This window comes from Aspergillus thermomutatus (assembly GCF_002237265.1).
Source record: "Aspergillus thermomutatus strain HMR AF 39 chromosome Unknown NODE_8, whole genome shotgun sequence".
NCBI classification, from domain to species: domain Eukaryota; kingdom Fungi; phylum Ascomycota; class Eurotiomycetes; order Eurotiales; family Aspergillaceae; genus Aspergillus; species Aspergillus thermomutatus.
Genome location: NW_020798056.1, coordinates 212,745 through 230,578, shown reverse-complemented (window position 1 = coordinate 230,578; position 17,834 = coordinate 212,745). Strand labels below are relative to the sequence as shown.

Here is a 17,834-nt window from a genome sequence, read left to right as displayed (position 1 = left end):
TGACAGCACAAGAGTTCCGGGAAAAGGCGATCCGTTGGAGAGGAAAGGGATTTAATCTAGATTGATCTTATTATTTTGAACAAGTTGAGGTTCACTTATACCTGGCACGAGATCAGATGAGGTAAACGGGAATAGACTGTAGCCCAAAAAGTGACTAGATATTAGATTAATTCCAAGGGCAGCCGTGTTCAGTCTAGAGGAGGACAAAGAGAACTTAGCCATTTCAATAATTGAGGACAGAGAAGAGCAACGGACTTATTCTCAAGGGAACTTGTGGATCTGACCTTGTTACTTTTTAGAAAAATGGGAATGGGATACTCCGTACTTTGCGCCTGGACAAGGAAACGCCTTCGGTCGCTTGCTACGAGGACAAAGTTGTCATGTCATTGATGCTAACATAGCTTCAGACATCCTATTACCATAATCTCTACTTGACCACGGTTTATTTCTTTGTCTTCATGTTCAATGGGACGATTAAAGTCTAGATGCTGCCAGATGAATGACAGGGATAATCCAGATGCCGAAGCCTCGAGTTAGATACTACCTCCATTCTTCCAGGCAGTTTTCTGCGCCAAAAGCCCCCATTATTATATCGACCATTCGACATGCTGCCAAATGATATAGAGTCGGAACGCTACAGCCTGACACAGCAGCGGTAGCACTCTTGCAATGGCAATAATGATAATGCGAGGGGGCAGAACCTTCGTTGCATTCCTTCACCAGTGCCCCTATTTTCTTCAGTTTCGTCGCCCTTAACTTGCGTATCTTCACTTCCCAGCGCCTACAAAAGGGTCTTTTTCCTTTCACAACCCTGAAACGACAGGAGTGGATCCATTGAATCCCAAAGTCCGTTCCGAGAAGGGGCAGAAGGTAGATAGATAGAACATGAGCAGACAGGGAGGTACGGAGCTGACCAAGTGCCAATCCACCCGCATACTTGCATACGTGCACTTGTGCAGTCTATTCTGCAAGTTCTATCTGCATCAGTCATGAGAATGATAGGACCAGATCATCTTACGCGTGGTCTGGCCCCCAAAGCCACCAACACCAATGTCAGCTAAGACGGTTATTCAAATCGTCTGGTCGCATTGCTTCCAGTTTCAGAAGCGGGATCATTCATTCAACCCTGTCAGAAACGCAGTAAGAACCTGGAATGCTTGAACCATGAGATCAAGGAATCTACAGTAGCAATTGAATTCACCTGTGGAAAATCGACCGCGGTTTATCACCACAGGGCCCGGAACCGACACAATATGATGAATTCCTTGATATTCTCTTCATAACTTCGGATAAACCATCTATATCTCAAGAAAGACTGTCTAGATAGTGGATAGGGCAGTCGAGGGGTATCATTCATGCTTTCGATAATGTAGACATGAAAATCCTGTCGCTGAAGTGCTGCTGGGTTTCATCAATGGCTGACAAACTGATAAATTGCCTCTTTGAGGAAACGCCTCCTTATGTCTACCTTTGCTTTCAAGATCGCCAAGAGATTCCTTAAGCCCCTGAAGATCTTTTTTTTTTTTTTTTTTTTTGATATAAACTGGCATGAGAGAAGAGCGACATGAGTTCAGCAAATTCAGTAGTAGATCCGTCGACCTGAAAACTGCAGTTACCGCGAAGCAAACCCAGTCACTCTCAAGTTATTAGGTAGGAGGTGGAAGATTCGCCTGTGGCTAGAGATATAGACTCTTGATTCATGCGTTGTATATCATCCTGGATGTTATCTCAGAGGTGTTCAGGATTACAGATTCACTAGAGACTAAATTCAAGTCAGTGCTTCGTGAAATGTCCCTATGTCAGTGAATCTAGATCGTTGTATATGACATTCTGCCACCTTAGGAGTAACATCGCAGTTTAGCAGTTATATACCCAAGCCTGAACGAGAACTATCTATGTTTACTGGTGAGTAGTAATTAGAGATGAGACAAGATTAGCAAAAGATCATCCCGGACCCTATCGTCTAGTATCGTATCTAGTTAGTACTATTTCAAGTCAAACAGACTCCGAACGTGAGACCATAGATAGAAGTCAAAGTGAAACTCGCACGGCATCTCAATTTGTTATCAAACTATTCGACGCTGCACCGTTGGCCAGCGGGCACATCCAGCCTACGTAACGCGCCCTTGTCCAAGCGCAACGGACAGGCAGGTAGTGCGACGAGGGACAGGGTGGGAATGACCCACTTCGGTGTAGCTATGATGACGGTGGTGTTAGACTGTTGACTGCTAAGAATTTGCATTTATACTAGGTAGTACTCGTATCTACGTATATGCTGCTAGAGTTGGAACTGTCAAGAGATTGAAATAAGAACAATGGACAATGTCTCACTCTCATAGAGATATGATAGAAACAGATAAGGTACCTCATGGTTTCTTCAGGGTTTCTGGTATGTGATGATGAAGGACTCCATCGCCCATACCATCAATCCACTCCAATCAACTTAAAGACCACTAGTAAGGCGTTGATGCTAAGATGCTAAGAGATTAATGGGCTACTAAAAGTAGCTCCCACCATCACCATCTAACTAACTAGTACTGTAGTAACTTGCTCCAGCCTCCAGGCATCTTTCTTGTTTCTTGTTTTTCTCATGCTTATCATTTTTTTCCCTTCTGCTCTTCCTTCCATTGTTTTCTTCCTTGTCCCAATATCAGGTTTTGGCCCTGCTCTTCCCTCGCTTTTTTCAACTCTTGTCCCTCCTTCTGAAAACCATAGTCCTTTTCTTCTCTCTTTCGCTACTACAGACCACCAGTCATTTTAATCACAGCACTAGAAGAAGCTCATAACTTTGCACTCTCGATCTAGTACCAATTTCTAGAACTCATGCGGGGTGGTTGATCGCCCACTGCCAATCGGTCGTCAACCCGTAACCGCAAACGGTCGCTTTGCGGCTTTACTACCTCTGCCCACCCATCGTCCTTACCTTACCTACCTTCGGTAAGGTGGTTCTCCCCGCGACAGCTGCCCAGGGCAGCCAGTTCCCGTCCTCTCCTTCTCTCCTTTTCGCGCTTGAGAAAAATAAAGGGTCGGTCGCTCGTTTCTCCTGCTCGGAGGGGGTGTAAGACACTCGAGTTTGGGGGAAACAGAAAGGGGGAAAGCCACATCATCCACCAAGCTACGTCTAAGCACTAAGGGAAACAAGAGGCTCTCTTTCCTCCTTCCAATTGCAGAGTGTTCCTCGATACGTCCAATTCTCGGTCGTCCATTGTTCAGACCCCCTTCAGAAGGATATCATCTATCTTAATAGGGGTAGGGTACTCACAAAATGCCGTTCTTCAAACCGTTGCGTCGCCGCTCCAAGGCGAGTTTCCATACGAGCAAATCCTACGATTCCAAGTTCAACGAGTCCCAATCCAATGGCGAAATGACGTCGGGAAAATCTTCCTCGACACTCGACACAGCTTCATACAGCTCCGTCACTCCGCCTTCTTCCATCAAACCCAATGTGTCCTCCCCAAACCTCCCCGCGTTGACTGAGGTCAATAGCAATGTCAACGGCATAAGTACCCCGCTTACTGTGCCCCCTCAGCGACCCAGTCTTGCTCCTGTTCCTTCGTCTCAGCGAAATAGCATGATTGTACGTCATAATCGCATTGTTTACTCTACCCCGGATTCTGACTGCTCCGACAGGCTGGTAGTACAATTTCAATCAATAGCGCCCGATCACCTAGTCCATCCTCTCCCTACGCTCCGAGAATCATCTCCATCTCAGACAACTCATGGGTACGTGCTTTGCGTTGTCGCCGCTCAATTGGCTTCGGAACTGCCTGTTCCTATGATCCGCTTGTCAAAGAAGTGGGCTAACAGCTCTCTGCTTCCCACAGGTACACCAAAAAGTGCTACTGGTATATGGACAAATTGGAGACCCAAGGCAACATCCGCTGGACGGAAGTGTAACGGTATACCACCATCAAGATGGATTTCCTTCGATCGGCTGGCCGGTCACCTCGTCTCATTTCAAAGCCCTAGTGCATTTAGTTCCGGGTCCCAATCGATTGCGATTCGACTTTGTCTCCACAAAGCTGTCATCTGGCAGCGCTCATCCTGCCATTCATTCCTCATGGATCAGCATAAACTACCTGCCATTGGTCAATGCTCCTCCCTTACACTTGGTGATTCTGCTTGGCAAGGATTCGGATGGGACTTTCGATGCGGTCCCGGAAAGGCAGCAGCGGGAAGGAAATGACCTCGAAACCGCGATCCGGAAATATCGAACGGCGGCTTACTTATGGCAAGCGTTCACCGCCGAGCAGATGTTCCGTAACAATTTTGGGCGGCGGTGTTTCCGCTTCGAGGAGGAGTGGCAGACAGGCACCCTGAGTCGTCGTGATGCGACGAATGGCTTGATGCGGAATGAGGCCAAAGTTCATGTTGTCCGTACCGATAAAACAGTAGCAGAACTCCGTGCTCTTGACATCGCTCAGCAGTATGGTCCGGCCACTAAGAAAGATGAACTGTTCAATATTGCCAAGGAAGCTGTGAAGAACTACTTCCAACCGCAGGCGCGGCAAAAACAGTACATTTCGGTCCTGCTTCTGGACTCTCACTGGGACAAGGGATCCAAAACGATCACCGGCCACGCTGCGCTGGGCTCGAGTGGGGACAACATCAAGATGGCGATATTCGGCTCCCACTGTCTCCATAGTTACCCAACTTGCCTTGAGGAAGTGGTGGAAGCTTTCTCCGACTGTACTCGCACCAACACTGACTTCGTAGCGAATGACTGCGGAGAGGCTGGCTCAGTTTGGGAAGCAGCGAACATTGGTATTGGAGCTCACCTCCACGAAGTTGGCCATCTCTTCGGATGTCCGCACCAGGAATCGGGAATCATGCTCAGGGACTATGTCCGTCTGAATCGCTCTTTCACGACTCGCGAACCCTTTTCAACACGAACCAAAACCCAGGGCCTGAAGCTGTGTCTGCCACAGGACGAATGCGGCTGGCACCGGCTCGATGCATTGCGTTTCAGGTTCCATCCATGTTTCCGCCTGCCTTCGGATGCCCCCGTAAGCTCGGACGATAGCGTGCAGGTGTGGCCTGTCGAAAACGGGAAGATTTTGTTCACCGCTTCCTCCGGCATTGCTTTTATCGAACTCTATGCCGAGGGAGATGATGTGTGCCATAATTTCATCGAGTACCTCAACAGCGAATCCAGCAGTAATGGCCTTCCGAAACAGGTCACCGTAACGGAAAGTGAACTCCGGCAACGATTGTTTGGCAGCGAGAAAGAAAAGAGGAAGAATATCAAATTGGCCGTCTTCTCTGGTGCGCTTGGAAGCTATACCGTTGATTCTATCGGATCCTTGAAGTCCAAACTGTCTCTAGTGAAATTACCCAAGGGCCAATCTGGTTACAAGAGCGGCAAGCTCGGTTTCTCGCAAATGGACGGTAGTCAACCGGAGCAGGTACTGCTGGACTGTGCCTTCGTGTCAACCAAACTTTTGACCTCGATCAAAATTTATCACGGACTGGCGCTGGACGGACTAGAATTCTGCTATGAAGACTCTACTAGCCAGCTCTTCGGGAAGCGAGGAGGAAAGTCCGGTGGTGATGAGTTTGTACTTGGTAGGCAAAGACCGCTCCCCAGTGTGATGACCGTTCTCTGACCCTTCCATCAGACACTCGACGGGGTGAGATTCTGCTCGGGTTTTACGTCAGGGCTGGTGCTTGGATTGATGGAATCGAGATTTTGACGAGCCTAGGCCGGAAATCTGGAATTTTCGGCAATGCTCAGGGAGGCTCCGGGTACGTGTTGCGCTTTTCACATCCTCATATTTCTTAAACGAGCGCATCATGGTTTAACAAGTCTCCCAGGCATACATTGATACCACCTTTGGGGTATAAAATTGCCGGTGTTTCAGGATCCTGTGGATCCTGGGTGGACGGCTTCTCACTAATCATAATGCACTAATCTGTCGTTGCTTGATTGGCCTCTTCCCGTACTGCATTTGCGATTTCTTCGTGGGACTTGCAAGCGCTTGATCGTCTCATTCTCAAAAGCACACCGTATGGGCTGTGCAACAACACTCTGTCTTCTCTTCTGCTCGATGGCTACGAAGCATAGCCCAAAGCAACAACTTGCGACTACAATTTTCCGCAACAAATCTTGGGCCTTGACAAATCGCTCTCGGCGGACATGTTCAGAGTTTTACTCTCGTCCTTTCCTTTTGAAAATGATTTGCTTCTTTCTCTTTTGTTGTTCATCGGCCAAGATTTACATCGGCAACATTTGTCCGGGGCTCGCGGACAAATATTCTGGGATACCATTGCATGTTTGATCATTGCGGCACAATCCTAGTGTGCCTGTGCCAGTGTTTATATTACTTAAATACCTGTTGTTTGCGGATCAAGAGGGCGTCCAGGAGTTGCCGGTCTTCAATGTTACTTATCATTGCGTGAGGGGGTTTCTGCTATGAGTTGCCACGGACGCTACAAGATGCATCATCAGTGTCATTGGCTATCATGAACAGTTCCATACCTGGAATGATTGCGATTGATAGAAGGGGAATATATATATGGGAACATAATGCGATTGTTGATCGGACACTTCAATGATTACACAGCCACAATCTTTCAACCCGTGCCATTCTCGGGTGTAGTGCAGATTAGGTCACAATGATTCCTCAGTGTAGGGACTAACTGTAGTCCTAGTAGTCCATTGGCAACAGATGATAGAGCATCGATTTTCATACGGTTAGAAGCTCCTGACCTTAATCTTTCCATGATCATGACTTTAACATCCCGTCTACATATACCTAATGACTACCTGGCTTGACTGTATTGTACATGTATCTTTAGCAAAAAGAATGCCACCTGAAGGCACCTTTTACTGTAGACTACAGGCATAAGCAACAGGTCATCCCTCATGAGATCAGTGTGAGAGCCCAGCAAAGCTCTGGATTTGATCAATGGTACTGTGTTCGAGAGTAATAGTTACCTAGAGAGCTGGAATCATTATCCCTGACGAATCAGAAGCCGCGACCCTCCGCGCAATTACCCCATACCTGGATAGGCCTAGGGGTGTGTACCTTACTGCATGCGGTAGTAGACTAGATCATAATGAAGTAATTCTTGAGGAACGAGTAATGGTCAGATGGCCAATTTAGTATTTACCCAGTGGGCGGGGTCAAAGTGTCAAAGTGGATTGGGAATTTTGGATTCGTCTGAAAATATTCTCCGTAGGTATGTGGCAAAGTGGTACCTAGTTAGTTAGGAAGGTAGGTACTTTTGGGTGTTACCTCAGGAGTATGGAGTATGGGTTGGGTAGCTCCTTAGCCTAAAGTACGACTCATGAACTCAAAACGGTAGTATTCTCAGTGGCTGTTTTTGAGGAGGGAAGTATAATAATCTTGGGCGGGGAAAAAGTCTGTCCTGCAGCTATTTGAGGTATTCTACTGGATGTATTGTATTGTTATTCTGTTTATCAGTGATGATTGATTACTGTTGACTGTTGACCGCCGATGTCGATGTCTCAGGATAGCACGAGGAGAGATGCATATTCTAGACTCTCTGACTATACAGAGCAACGTGAAAGACAGCAGCAGTCTCATGGGCCAGATCTCTATCTAGACCCGGGTCCCGAAAATATGATTTGATGATTTAAGCGCAGCGTCTGCGCTAGAGTGCCGTCGCATGGAGACCTGAAGGGTGAAGCACCACTGACAGGCTTGACAGAAATGATCGATCATGATCGAATGGCTGGGTTGGTGGGATCTGGTGTAGACTCTTGGGGGGCGACTAGTGGTTTGAAGCGAAGATTTTGATGTATGGATTCAGTCGTCGGAGGCAGCATGGACTATGCACTGTGCACTATGCAGTAGTATGGATTATGGATGCAGACAGTTCACACATGCAAGTAGTATCACCATCACGGTACCTAGGTACTGCATACCATGTACCAAGTTCAAGCCTGCAGTTGTTGTCCAGCTCTGACCTTGAGGACCGTGCTGAGATATCGAATAGGTATGTGACTAGGGCTAGGGTCCTATCAAATGGCAATACTAATAATAATAATAAATGAAAATGTTTTTGAACTCTGGACCTCAAAGGGACGGCGCTTGGACCTCCGTTATGAATGTGCCGCTGGTTGTGATGGTTATTGGCCTGAGGAGAGAGTGATTATCAAAGTTGATGACTGATGATGGTGGTGTGGGGCGGATGCAAATCCCGAGAAAATCAGGCGGCGTAGATGTGGCTTATGATAACGGCGCCGTGGCTGATGTGGCGACCATGCAGAAAAACGGGTACCAGCCAGCCATGCATAACAACCAAGTCCAAGCGTATTATTGTGTATGCAATAGATACAGCTCATGGAGGTCATGAGCGGAGCGCGGAAGATATTTCTACTAAGTCTCAACGGAGCACCCGTCTGTAGCTACTAGCTAGGTACCTTAGTTTCCTAATACGGAGATAACGGATTGACCCAGGCCATAAGCACTAAACCACTACGGAGTAGTGGGGTCACGGATATATTTCAAATCGACCATGATTCGCAGGCTTGTTCCTGTCCAGCTTCCGACTCCAGGTCAGTGTTCAATCTACACTCAATCTCATTTTCTGGCAGTACTATGTACATGGCTTGGTACATGCACTCCGTATTCTGTATACGCAACCTAGGGCTTATTGGGATTTCACTTCTCCATCAATCAAGGGGTGTTGCCCATCTATATCGAGCCATGGCTGAACATGATTCCTCAAAGTATAAAATCGAGAATCCAGCGACGATTCAAGTCTGGTACGCTACTGGTAAGTGTGCCCCAGGAACCAATGCCTCGGGAAAGGGTACCCAAAGTAGAACCAGAGGCTACAGGAGTAGAATCTATTGTTACGGGAAAGCGAGAGACTGGTATTCGTATATAAGAAAATAATATTCAGTTGCTCAGAGAACGGGCCACTATAACTAATATTAGGTGTCAAGAAAACATTAGTGACAGATGATGATACTGATGTCAGATAAAAGCATATTGATAGCAATAATTATGTAAGTACAGGGGACAGCTCCTGGTACCACTTAATGAACTACACTGCTTATGTAGAAATAGATGGCACATGGGCTAAAGGATCTTCTTCTTACATTGCCTTTAATATATAACACATTAGGGTTGTACAGCAATGGATAATCATTGATTGTGGCGTAGATGGTGCCTTATCTTACATGAGGATAATCATGTGTCCCTTGCATCTTTGATTCTAATATCACACTTTAGATGTTCTTACCAGACTGATAGTTTCATCTATGAACTATCGAAGTTGTCATAGTCAAAGTTTCCATATTGTTTCAAATAATCATCATTGTGGATGGTTATTCATTATTGGGTACATATATGCAGTCAAGGGAGCTATGATGTAGTGCTGGGCCCATAGGGCTTATTTACTGTGCACTCATTTGCCATATGCGATTTTCAGGAGATAGAAGAAGAGCCTGGCTTGTCAGTTGGCGGCTCGTAAATTTTCCTAGACAATGTTAACCTTACCCATAGGTTTCCTGGTAAAGACATGAATCTCGGTTTAAAAGTGAGGACGCCCGAATCCCCGCTATCTCACAGGTCTTGGCGCTCGTCAACTCAACCACAACCACTAGGACCATGAATCTCATGCAGGCCATAAAAAGAATCCCTTGGTACTCCGTACAATATTTCGGAACCGCATACGTACCTCTCTATTGAGCTAATAAGGTAGTACCTATTAGATATTTCCTGCCCAAGGCAGTAATAACTAATACAGCCTGGAATCAGGTCCTTTTGTTGACGATCCCTCTTTCGGTCTTCTTCCCTTTACCTTACCTACCTGTGTTCCCGAATTCAGCCAATCAGTAAATAGGCTGGCTTGCCGATCAGTAATGCTAGATAAGGTGAAGTGTCTGACCTAAGTAGACCATGAGTCCATGACAGACCATTTTTGGAACATTCAGACCCACTAACGTGACAATGTCAAATGAAGTACTTATCAGTATCTACATGTTTCCAGACTCCATCTGACCAGCAAAGAAGCGCTTGCAGAATAGCTACTGGATAGTTATTTTGATGTTCGATACAACAGCTGCCGAGCTCGCAATATGCAATCATTTCGTCATATTTCCGAGTATCTTCATCGAATCAAACGGTGGATCGCTGGATAATGCTAAAATTTAATTATTCCGTAAGCGTATCATCCGAACCCCGGAATGACTCGAGTGTAGATGATGAAATACAGAGGAAAAATGGAAGGATCAAAGATTCATGGATTCCATTCCATCCATGGGGATGGGACAGGAGGTCATGCTTGTGTGACACATATGATTGGCGGGCTTGCAACTGTCATGAGGAAGAGTTTTCATTGGCGGGCTTTAGAGTTTTGTCCACGATGATTGGCGGGTACTTCGACCGGGACGGAATGGATGACAACGGTTATGCCTCAGGCATTCTAGTCTAATCCTAGGTCGTTCATACAATACAATGACAGCCCGCATCAGATACATGCGAAGCTGTCAGTAACTAGATTCAAGTGCTGCAATGAGCATAACACAAGGTGTTACAGAGCTTAAATGACGAAGAAAGGTTCGTCTGCGAGGTTTCAGATCGAGGGTACAATGCTATTGATGCTATCTAGTACGGCCAATTCAGTCATTGAGGTACCTGCGTAGCACCGGCAACATTGAAGCTTTCTTCAACGGGTTGGTCTAGTTAGCTGAATGCTGTTTAGGAGAACTGACGGATTGCAGGTACCTACCGAGCCATGCTGGTGCAAATGGCTTTGTCTCTCAATATACTTTAGATACTAAGGAGACATGGCAGAGGAATACCTCCATAACCGCAGTTATGGCGGATCATTGTTCATGTCTATTTTGCTTCTCCTGAGCGTATCTCAACTGGCCCATGCAGTTAGAGCAAGCAGCCAAGACGAACTCCTCACAATAGAACTCCCAGAGTCAATTCGATCCATCAAGACCAATCGACATCCCCAGTGAGTTGATTACACTACCTCAGATGACAATCATCAATCCGCCTTGTAAGGGCTGCTTAAGTGTCAATAAAGTAGCATATAGGATCCTTATTTAATTTATTTAAAGAAGGATCTGCGGAAGCTTCAGATTACCAGCTATTGAGTAAATGGCTTGCGGGAGACATGGGAGGGACAAAGATGAGCAGAATGAAAAACAAATCAGAGAACGACCACGACTACGGAGTATTCTTTTTTCTGCAATACGGAATATCGCTAGATGGAATCAGTAAGGCTACGTATACAAACCCGTCAATGAAGACTATATACCACAATCTGGAGGTCTTATCGCATCGTCTGTTGGTACTATGGAAAGACTAACCTTCGCCCTGTAGTTCCAATCTACCGGCTCATTATGCTAGGAACGATCTGAGCTATGATGGTGCATGTTGCAAGACCTTCTCTTGTATGCGGGACAATTCCAATATTTTCCCTTTTCCTTCTGTGGCTCTGGGGAGTCCAATATCGGACTGATACCACAGTCTCGGGTGATGGGAGACGGACTGAGATCTGGCTCATTGAGAGGTCCCACCCATGGAGAAATAAAAAGTAGTATGGTGGATAGGAGATGATGTCATAAGTGGTTCAGTTGAAGGTGAATTTTGTGTTTTACTCGAACTTCTAAGTAAGTTTTGCTATCGACGAGGTGGTACTCATTGAGCTCATTGAGTGATAAATTACGAGATGCTTTACAACCCATACCAGGTACCGTCGCAGCTGTGTATTATATTCTCTGTACTGGATTTAATATACAGCGGTAATATCAATAATACCACCTAGGCTGCATGGAAGCAACTCAACGGAAGATCATTTTACAAATTACCGGGTCTCCACCCCTCCTTCTATCTCCCCACCGATCCTTGGGTCTTGTCCGTTTGACTCCGTCCCAGAAAAGTGATCACAGCGGTCGAACTCTTTTTTCGTCGGTTTCTTAGTTGAACCCGCATATTCTAGAGAAAGGATCAAAGATGAAGCAGAAGGAATAATAAAAGAAAATTGGCCCAGAAGCTTTTCTTCTGGACGAGGCTTTCACTGTTCACTAATTCTTTTCCCCGTCTACTCTTCTTTTACATCACCACGTTGCCCATGTGGCCCCTTTCGGTCTGCTCTGTTTCCTAAATTATATCACATTCTTCTTCTCCAATTCTCCCGGGCAGAAACCTTCTCTCAACCCTCCACCAGGTACCTGTGGTTCTGAGCAGCTGTACTTTCTAAGTCATCAGTCGCTATCCCTCCATAGCCTTCCGCCCATCCATTTCATATTCCACTGTCATTGGGGGCTCCTGTTACCTGCGATTTAGATCCTCCGTGCATCCTCCTAATCCACACCCCATTATCAATCCCATCTTTTTTCGCCCCTCGTTACTCATATCGCGCCCTCACGGATCTCCCCACCATTGACGCGACTTCTGTTCGTTCGACCTACATCATCTACACTCTTCTCTCAGTCTCTCCCTTCCACTTTCGCGCGATCGTATAAATCTATCCTGTGTCCGTGGTTCAATATCTTCCCAGTCACTACCGTCTCCATTGAGAAAGGAACGCTTCAACTACAACCCAATCTCCACAATCTCACATTTCCGCAACCCCCAAATTCTCAGATTTCTTCCCGCGGACGTTTTGATCAAACAACCTCTCTCATCGCAAAACTTAGAGCGCTTCGGTTTCAAGTGGACACTTTCGCGATCACGATAGAGTATCGGTGGTCACCACAGAAAATTATCATAGGACGGTGCAAAAGCTTTGAACACACCACAACCGCCACAAGCTCCTCCCAGCGATAGTGACCACGCCTGATCCGAATGTTGACTTTAGTGGCGCTTCGTCGTTCACCGTTCCTAGATCTGTCAACTGCCAATTCCGCGTGAACTTTTAACACCCAGGCACCTCGGTTTGCCCACAATGTTCCGCAACAGGTATGTCGAATTCGCTATCTACGCTGTAGTTAATGGATGCTTTCTTGGGTGTATGCTCACCGACAGGTAGAAAAAACTCCCAGAAGCCAGACGAAGAGCTCATTCAAAGATTTCAGAAAACTTTCTCCGATGTAGTGCCCTTAGGGTCGCAACGCACTGCTCCGGGTTTGGGGCAAGTGACTGGCAATCAGCCTATCACTCCATCTAGGTAAGTAATCTCTTATCTACTCTATCTCCCTTCATCGCTTCTCGGTGTTTACGCCTCGTTCGGTCTGGCATTATCTGACTTATATCCTCAATAAAGGCTTATGGAAAATGGTGCTATGAAAGTCAATGATACTACACCGCGCGCCACACAGGACTTGCGATTTACACCTTCTTTTGTCGACCCGAACTCCCTATCATACATGAACTTCCCAGCCCAACAAACTGGGTATTACACTCCGAATTCAGGCGGTTTGGGGCCAGTGTTCCATAGCCAAGCTGGAGACCTGCACACGCCCGGCATGAGCATGATCACACCCATGTCCCTTACCCAGCAGATTGCCGGCCCAGCCCTAAACACTGGTGGCCCGGCGTTTGGCCTTGATCACTATGACCAGCACTATATCAATCCCCATTTTCATAACCCACAGGCATTCGCCCCACAAGCGTCTTTTGCGCCCAGCGCATTTGTTCACCGCGATTCTGGCTATGATGCAATGGACGAGTCTGTGGATGAATTGTCTTTAAATGATGTCGATATGCAGGGAAATACTTCGCAGTTTGCCGCTTCGACAATACACACTTCTGATCACTCAGATACTCCAGGTCCCAGTGAAAAGTAAGCTATTCTTTGTCACCCGAAATTGTCAGTATGCAGACATTCTAACCGACATCTTCAGTTTCCGCTATCATGTCACATTGCGTGCCCCAACAGCGATGATCAAGCATCAGAACGAAATTCCTATTTCCTATCTGAACAAAGGACAAGCCTATTCAGTCTCCGTAGTCGATTCAAACCCGCCGCCTATGACGGGTCAGCCGGCAAGATACCGCACGTTCATCCGCGTCTCTTTCCAGGAAGAGGAGCAGAGATCAAAGCCTGCTGCTTGCTGGCAATTATGGAAGGAGGGACGTGGGTCTAGTGAGGCGTATCAGCGAGGCGGCAAGCTCCAGGCGGTTGAATATGTCGACCCGATCCAAGGAGGCGTTGAAGACCACAGGCAGCGGCAAATTCAGCTGGAGAGCGCATCGTTCGATGGGTTTTGTGTCACGTGGACGGCCAATCCGGCATCTGGAGTACCTGAATGCGCTATCTCTGTTCGGTTCAATTTCCTATCCACAGATTTCAGTCATTCCAAAGGTGTCAAAGGCATTCCCGTCAGGCTTTGTGCTAAAACGGAGATGATCACTCCAGAGAGCGCAGATTTCAGTGAAGCCGAAGTGTGCTACTGCAAAGTCAAACTTTTCCGTGATCATGGGGCCGAGCGGAAGCTGTCTAACGACGTAGCTCATGTGAAGAAGACCATTGAGAAGCTGCGTCACCAGATCGCTCAGGCCGAAATGGGTGCTGGCAATTATGGCAAGCGGAAGCGGGTCGGTAACTCTATTTCTCTCAAGAGTTCTGACCAGCGCCCTGCTAAAATCTCGAAACACAAGAGGACGTGGTCAATGAGCTCACAGGATGGCGAGAAACTGTCCTTGGAAGATGATCTTCACGCAAAGTTGGCGATGATGCAGGATATGTTCACTTCCACCCGGCCAGTGAGCATTCTCGGGCTTCTGGGCGACGAACAAGACGATCCGGATCTATATCCTGTGATTTTTCCTGGCGACTCATTTGATCAAATCAAGAAGGAGGGCCCACCGAAGCCCGGTGACCCTCGTCTTAGTATCGATACCTCTGCTTATACTCCCTCACCGACCAGCAGCAATGTCTCGATCAACTCGCCCTGCCATCCTCCACAGCTTCAGCAGAATGTACCCTTTTATGACTCTGGCTACCAGGGATCAAGAGGCAATTCAAGGGACAATTCGCGACCGAGTTCTGAATTTTCCGGAGACAAGGTGATTCTGAAGCATCCAGTCAAAGTACAGAGAATCTCCGGAGGTTCGAATTTGCCCATGGGCTACATCGAAGCCGTGGATATTGATCCCACCTACAGACCACCTGCGGAACGTCCTCCAAAGCCGAGTAAGTCGAGTGCGAGATCTTGTATTGGGGCCAAAGTACTGACGCAGTCTAGTTGCATGTTTCTACATTCGCTTCCCGCGAAGCATCCAAAATGGCGATGACTATTACCGTGCCGTCTATCTGACTGAACGAACCGTTCGTGATTTGATGGAAAAGATTTCGAGGAAGCAGAAGATCGACCCGCAGCGTATAGTACGCGTTCTGCACGTTAAGGAAAATGGCCTCAAGATCATGGTTGATGACGACGTCATCCGTGAGCTGCCTGATGGCCAAGATATGGTTGTCGAGATCTCAGAAGCCTCAGCATTCGACAACGCAGTGGCAAACAGTTCTGAACACCTGAACCCTCCGGTGGAGGTCAAATTGAGCTACTAATGCCATCAGAGCCGGTTTCAATATGCGCGGTGTTGCAGAAATTTGTCTGCTCAAAGACTCTTCATCTTTAACAGCCAAGCAAAGCCGAAAAAAGCGAGAAAAAAAAAACGCTAACTCAACTTTCATCATGATAAGCAAGATTTCATTCCGGTTCAGTAACTTATCTTATTTGGCGCCTGGGGCAAAGACATGAATTCTTTGCATGCATATCTAACTAGTTCTGCAGTGTCTTTGCTCTTCTCTTTGTGTTGCTTTTCCTTTGTGATTGCGGGCTTGGTTTGCCGGTTGACTTTTTCTTTCTTTTTTTCTGATCTCATTCGGGGCGTTGATTGCGGGGATAATAAACGAGTTCCCGGGCAATGATACCCTGTCGCAATATGATTGTTTCATCGATTTTATTTGATTTTGTCGATTTCGTCTATCTTGATCTTTCCTCCATTCCTGTGCCATATCTTTCTCATGACCCTTACCCCTTCTCCTTAAAATTTACCATTTTTCTTTGGGAATGTTACACGTGCAATTGCTCATCAGCCTATTAGCCTGTGAGGTTTCCTGCTACAATTTCCTTTGGTTGGGGAACAACGCATACGAGATAGATACCCTGTGCCACTCTGCTGTTTTTTTTTGCTTGCTTTTCTATTATTTCTCTAATCTTGCAAAGTATTATGTGGTTTTTCGAGTCTTGAATGAGCATTGCCTCTGTCAGTCTGACTCTGATACTGTTGTGATACAATTCGCCATCATCATCATCATCATCATCATCATCATCAAAGGCTGGTCTGTCATCGGTCCTCTCCTCATTTTGTTGAAGAACTCGGAAACCGCTATTCAGGGTACGCTGTGTTAGATTCGAAAAAACACTGCAAACCGCTCTTTTACATGGAAAGATGCCTGAGATGGATCTTTCTGCTTCATGTTAGTACATACAGCATAGGTATAGAATATACGATCACCTTTGCTGGCTGAGATACAAAATTCAAGAGATATCCATAATTTTAGAATGCCGTGGGTGATGCGACCAAAATCCGCGAACAGTAATTACGTCATTGTTGTGGACGCTAGTGGAAAGCGCAGTATGGAGTCAAAAGGTACGGAGTAGGTATGTGCACAATCAAAAAAGCATGTCAAATTGTCAATACTGTCGAGTCCCTCAAACCTCGGACCCATCAGTCGGGATTCTGGAACTACGGACACTGGGAAATATGGAGTACGGAGTATCGGTGAGTAGAATATCAACTACTAACAGCATATGCAAGCTGATGCGCATGCCGGCCTGCCAAGCTACCCAGTACTAGTACTGAGTACTGACTCGGGGTTGCGCGCGCCGCGATTGATTTCAGGACCCACCCAAGCACAGTCTAATGGTCTTGGGCTGTGAGTGGCTGGGCCCTTTGCCCATCTGTTAAAAGCCAGAACACAAATTTTAATTACAGTTTGCGTAAGATCGGCAGTATGAGACTCGTATTCAGCATTTTATTTACAGTACGGAGTCCTAGGCACTTTCAGGACGAAACAAGAGTAATGTAAAAAAGCCCAACAACACCAGAGCTGCAGATGAGACATGGTCAGTCCAGTCTCCCTCCTAAATACCAGGCCTGGTGAGTGACTTCCTCTGCTGTTGTCCTATTTCCGCACTCATCTCAAACTGATTTGAGTTGTCGTCAACGAAAGACCTGTAATGCTCTGTTTTTACTGGTGGGGAGCCCGCATTGTCTCGACCCAAATCGCCCTGACCGTAACGGATTTGGTGGGCATTCCAGTTGACTCGGCCCCCGTTGTCGGTCGCTTATGGTACTCCACAGTGACTAGTGCCACACCCGTGACCCGCTTCCATCCTCTACAGGTACGAGCGTACAATAGTAGGAGAGAAAAAGTCGAGTCGCTCATTACTCATTAAGGTTTTTATTAGACACTTGCCTAATGAGGCAGTAGACAGACTCTGGTCCTCCAATGACATTGTTGGTTAATCATTTTTGGGCTTGGTGGCTGGTGCATCGGCTCCCTGCAAAGCCGAACTGGTATTACGTCATGGCTTAGAGGTTGAGCTCGGTAATTTTGATATTTTCATATCAATGCTGTTCATGGGGGAAACTGAGATGATATTCGAGTTTCGACTAAACCGTGTGTAGCGAAATCCCAAGAGGGGGCAATTTCTAGTATGCACAGCAACGTTGCACAATGCCGGGAACTAGTGGGAAATGTAGTCGCCCATATTAATTGCGGATGACCCAGATTCCTGAGTTCCAGATATGCGTAATCCATGGCTGGACTAGTGGTTGTGCTTTGTGTTTTGACTTTTGTTGTTAGGTCTCTTTCGATGGGATATTCTTCAACCAATCAATAGATTACTAGGATCTTGGCATCCCTGCCGATCTACGCGTTGATGTTGG

The 17,834-nt window shown here is 46.7% G+C and overlaps 2 protein-coding genes across 2 annotated transcripts; both read left to right on the top strand.

Annotated features, from left to right (window-relative positions):
* Positions 1-3,265: 3,265 nt before the first annotated feature.
* Positions 3,266-5,782, top strand: CDV56_109580 (zinc metalloproteinase family protein; the record flags this gene model as incomplete). The annotated part of the gene is made up of 4 exons (XM_026763199.1): positions 3,266-3,577; positions 3,631-3,723; positions 3,825-5,565; positions 5,619-5,782. The coding sequence occupies 4 exons, from the start codon at positions 3,266-3,268 to the stop codon at positions 5,780-5,782; spliced, it is 2,310 nt and encodes a 769-aa protein (XP_026618465.1).
* Positions 5,783-12,879: 7,097 nt separating this feature from the next.
* On the top strand, positions 12,880-15,444 carry CDV56_109563 (grainyhead-like protein; the record flags this gene model as incomplete). Its single annotated transcript, XM_026763182.1, has 5 exons — positions 12,880-12,893; positions 12,964-13,101; positions 13,198-13,716; positions 13,778-15,069; positions 15,122-15,444. The coding sequence occupies 5 exons, from the start codon at positions 12,880-12,882 to the stop codon at positions 15,442-15,444; spliced, it is 2,286 nt and encodes a 761-aa protein (XP_026618464.1).
* Positions 15,445-17,834: the final 2,390 nt, after the last annotated feature.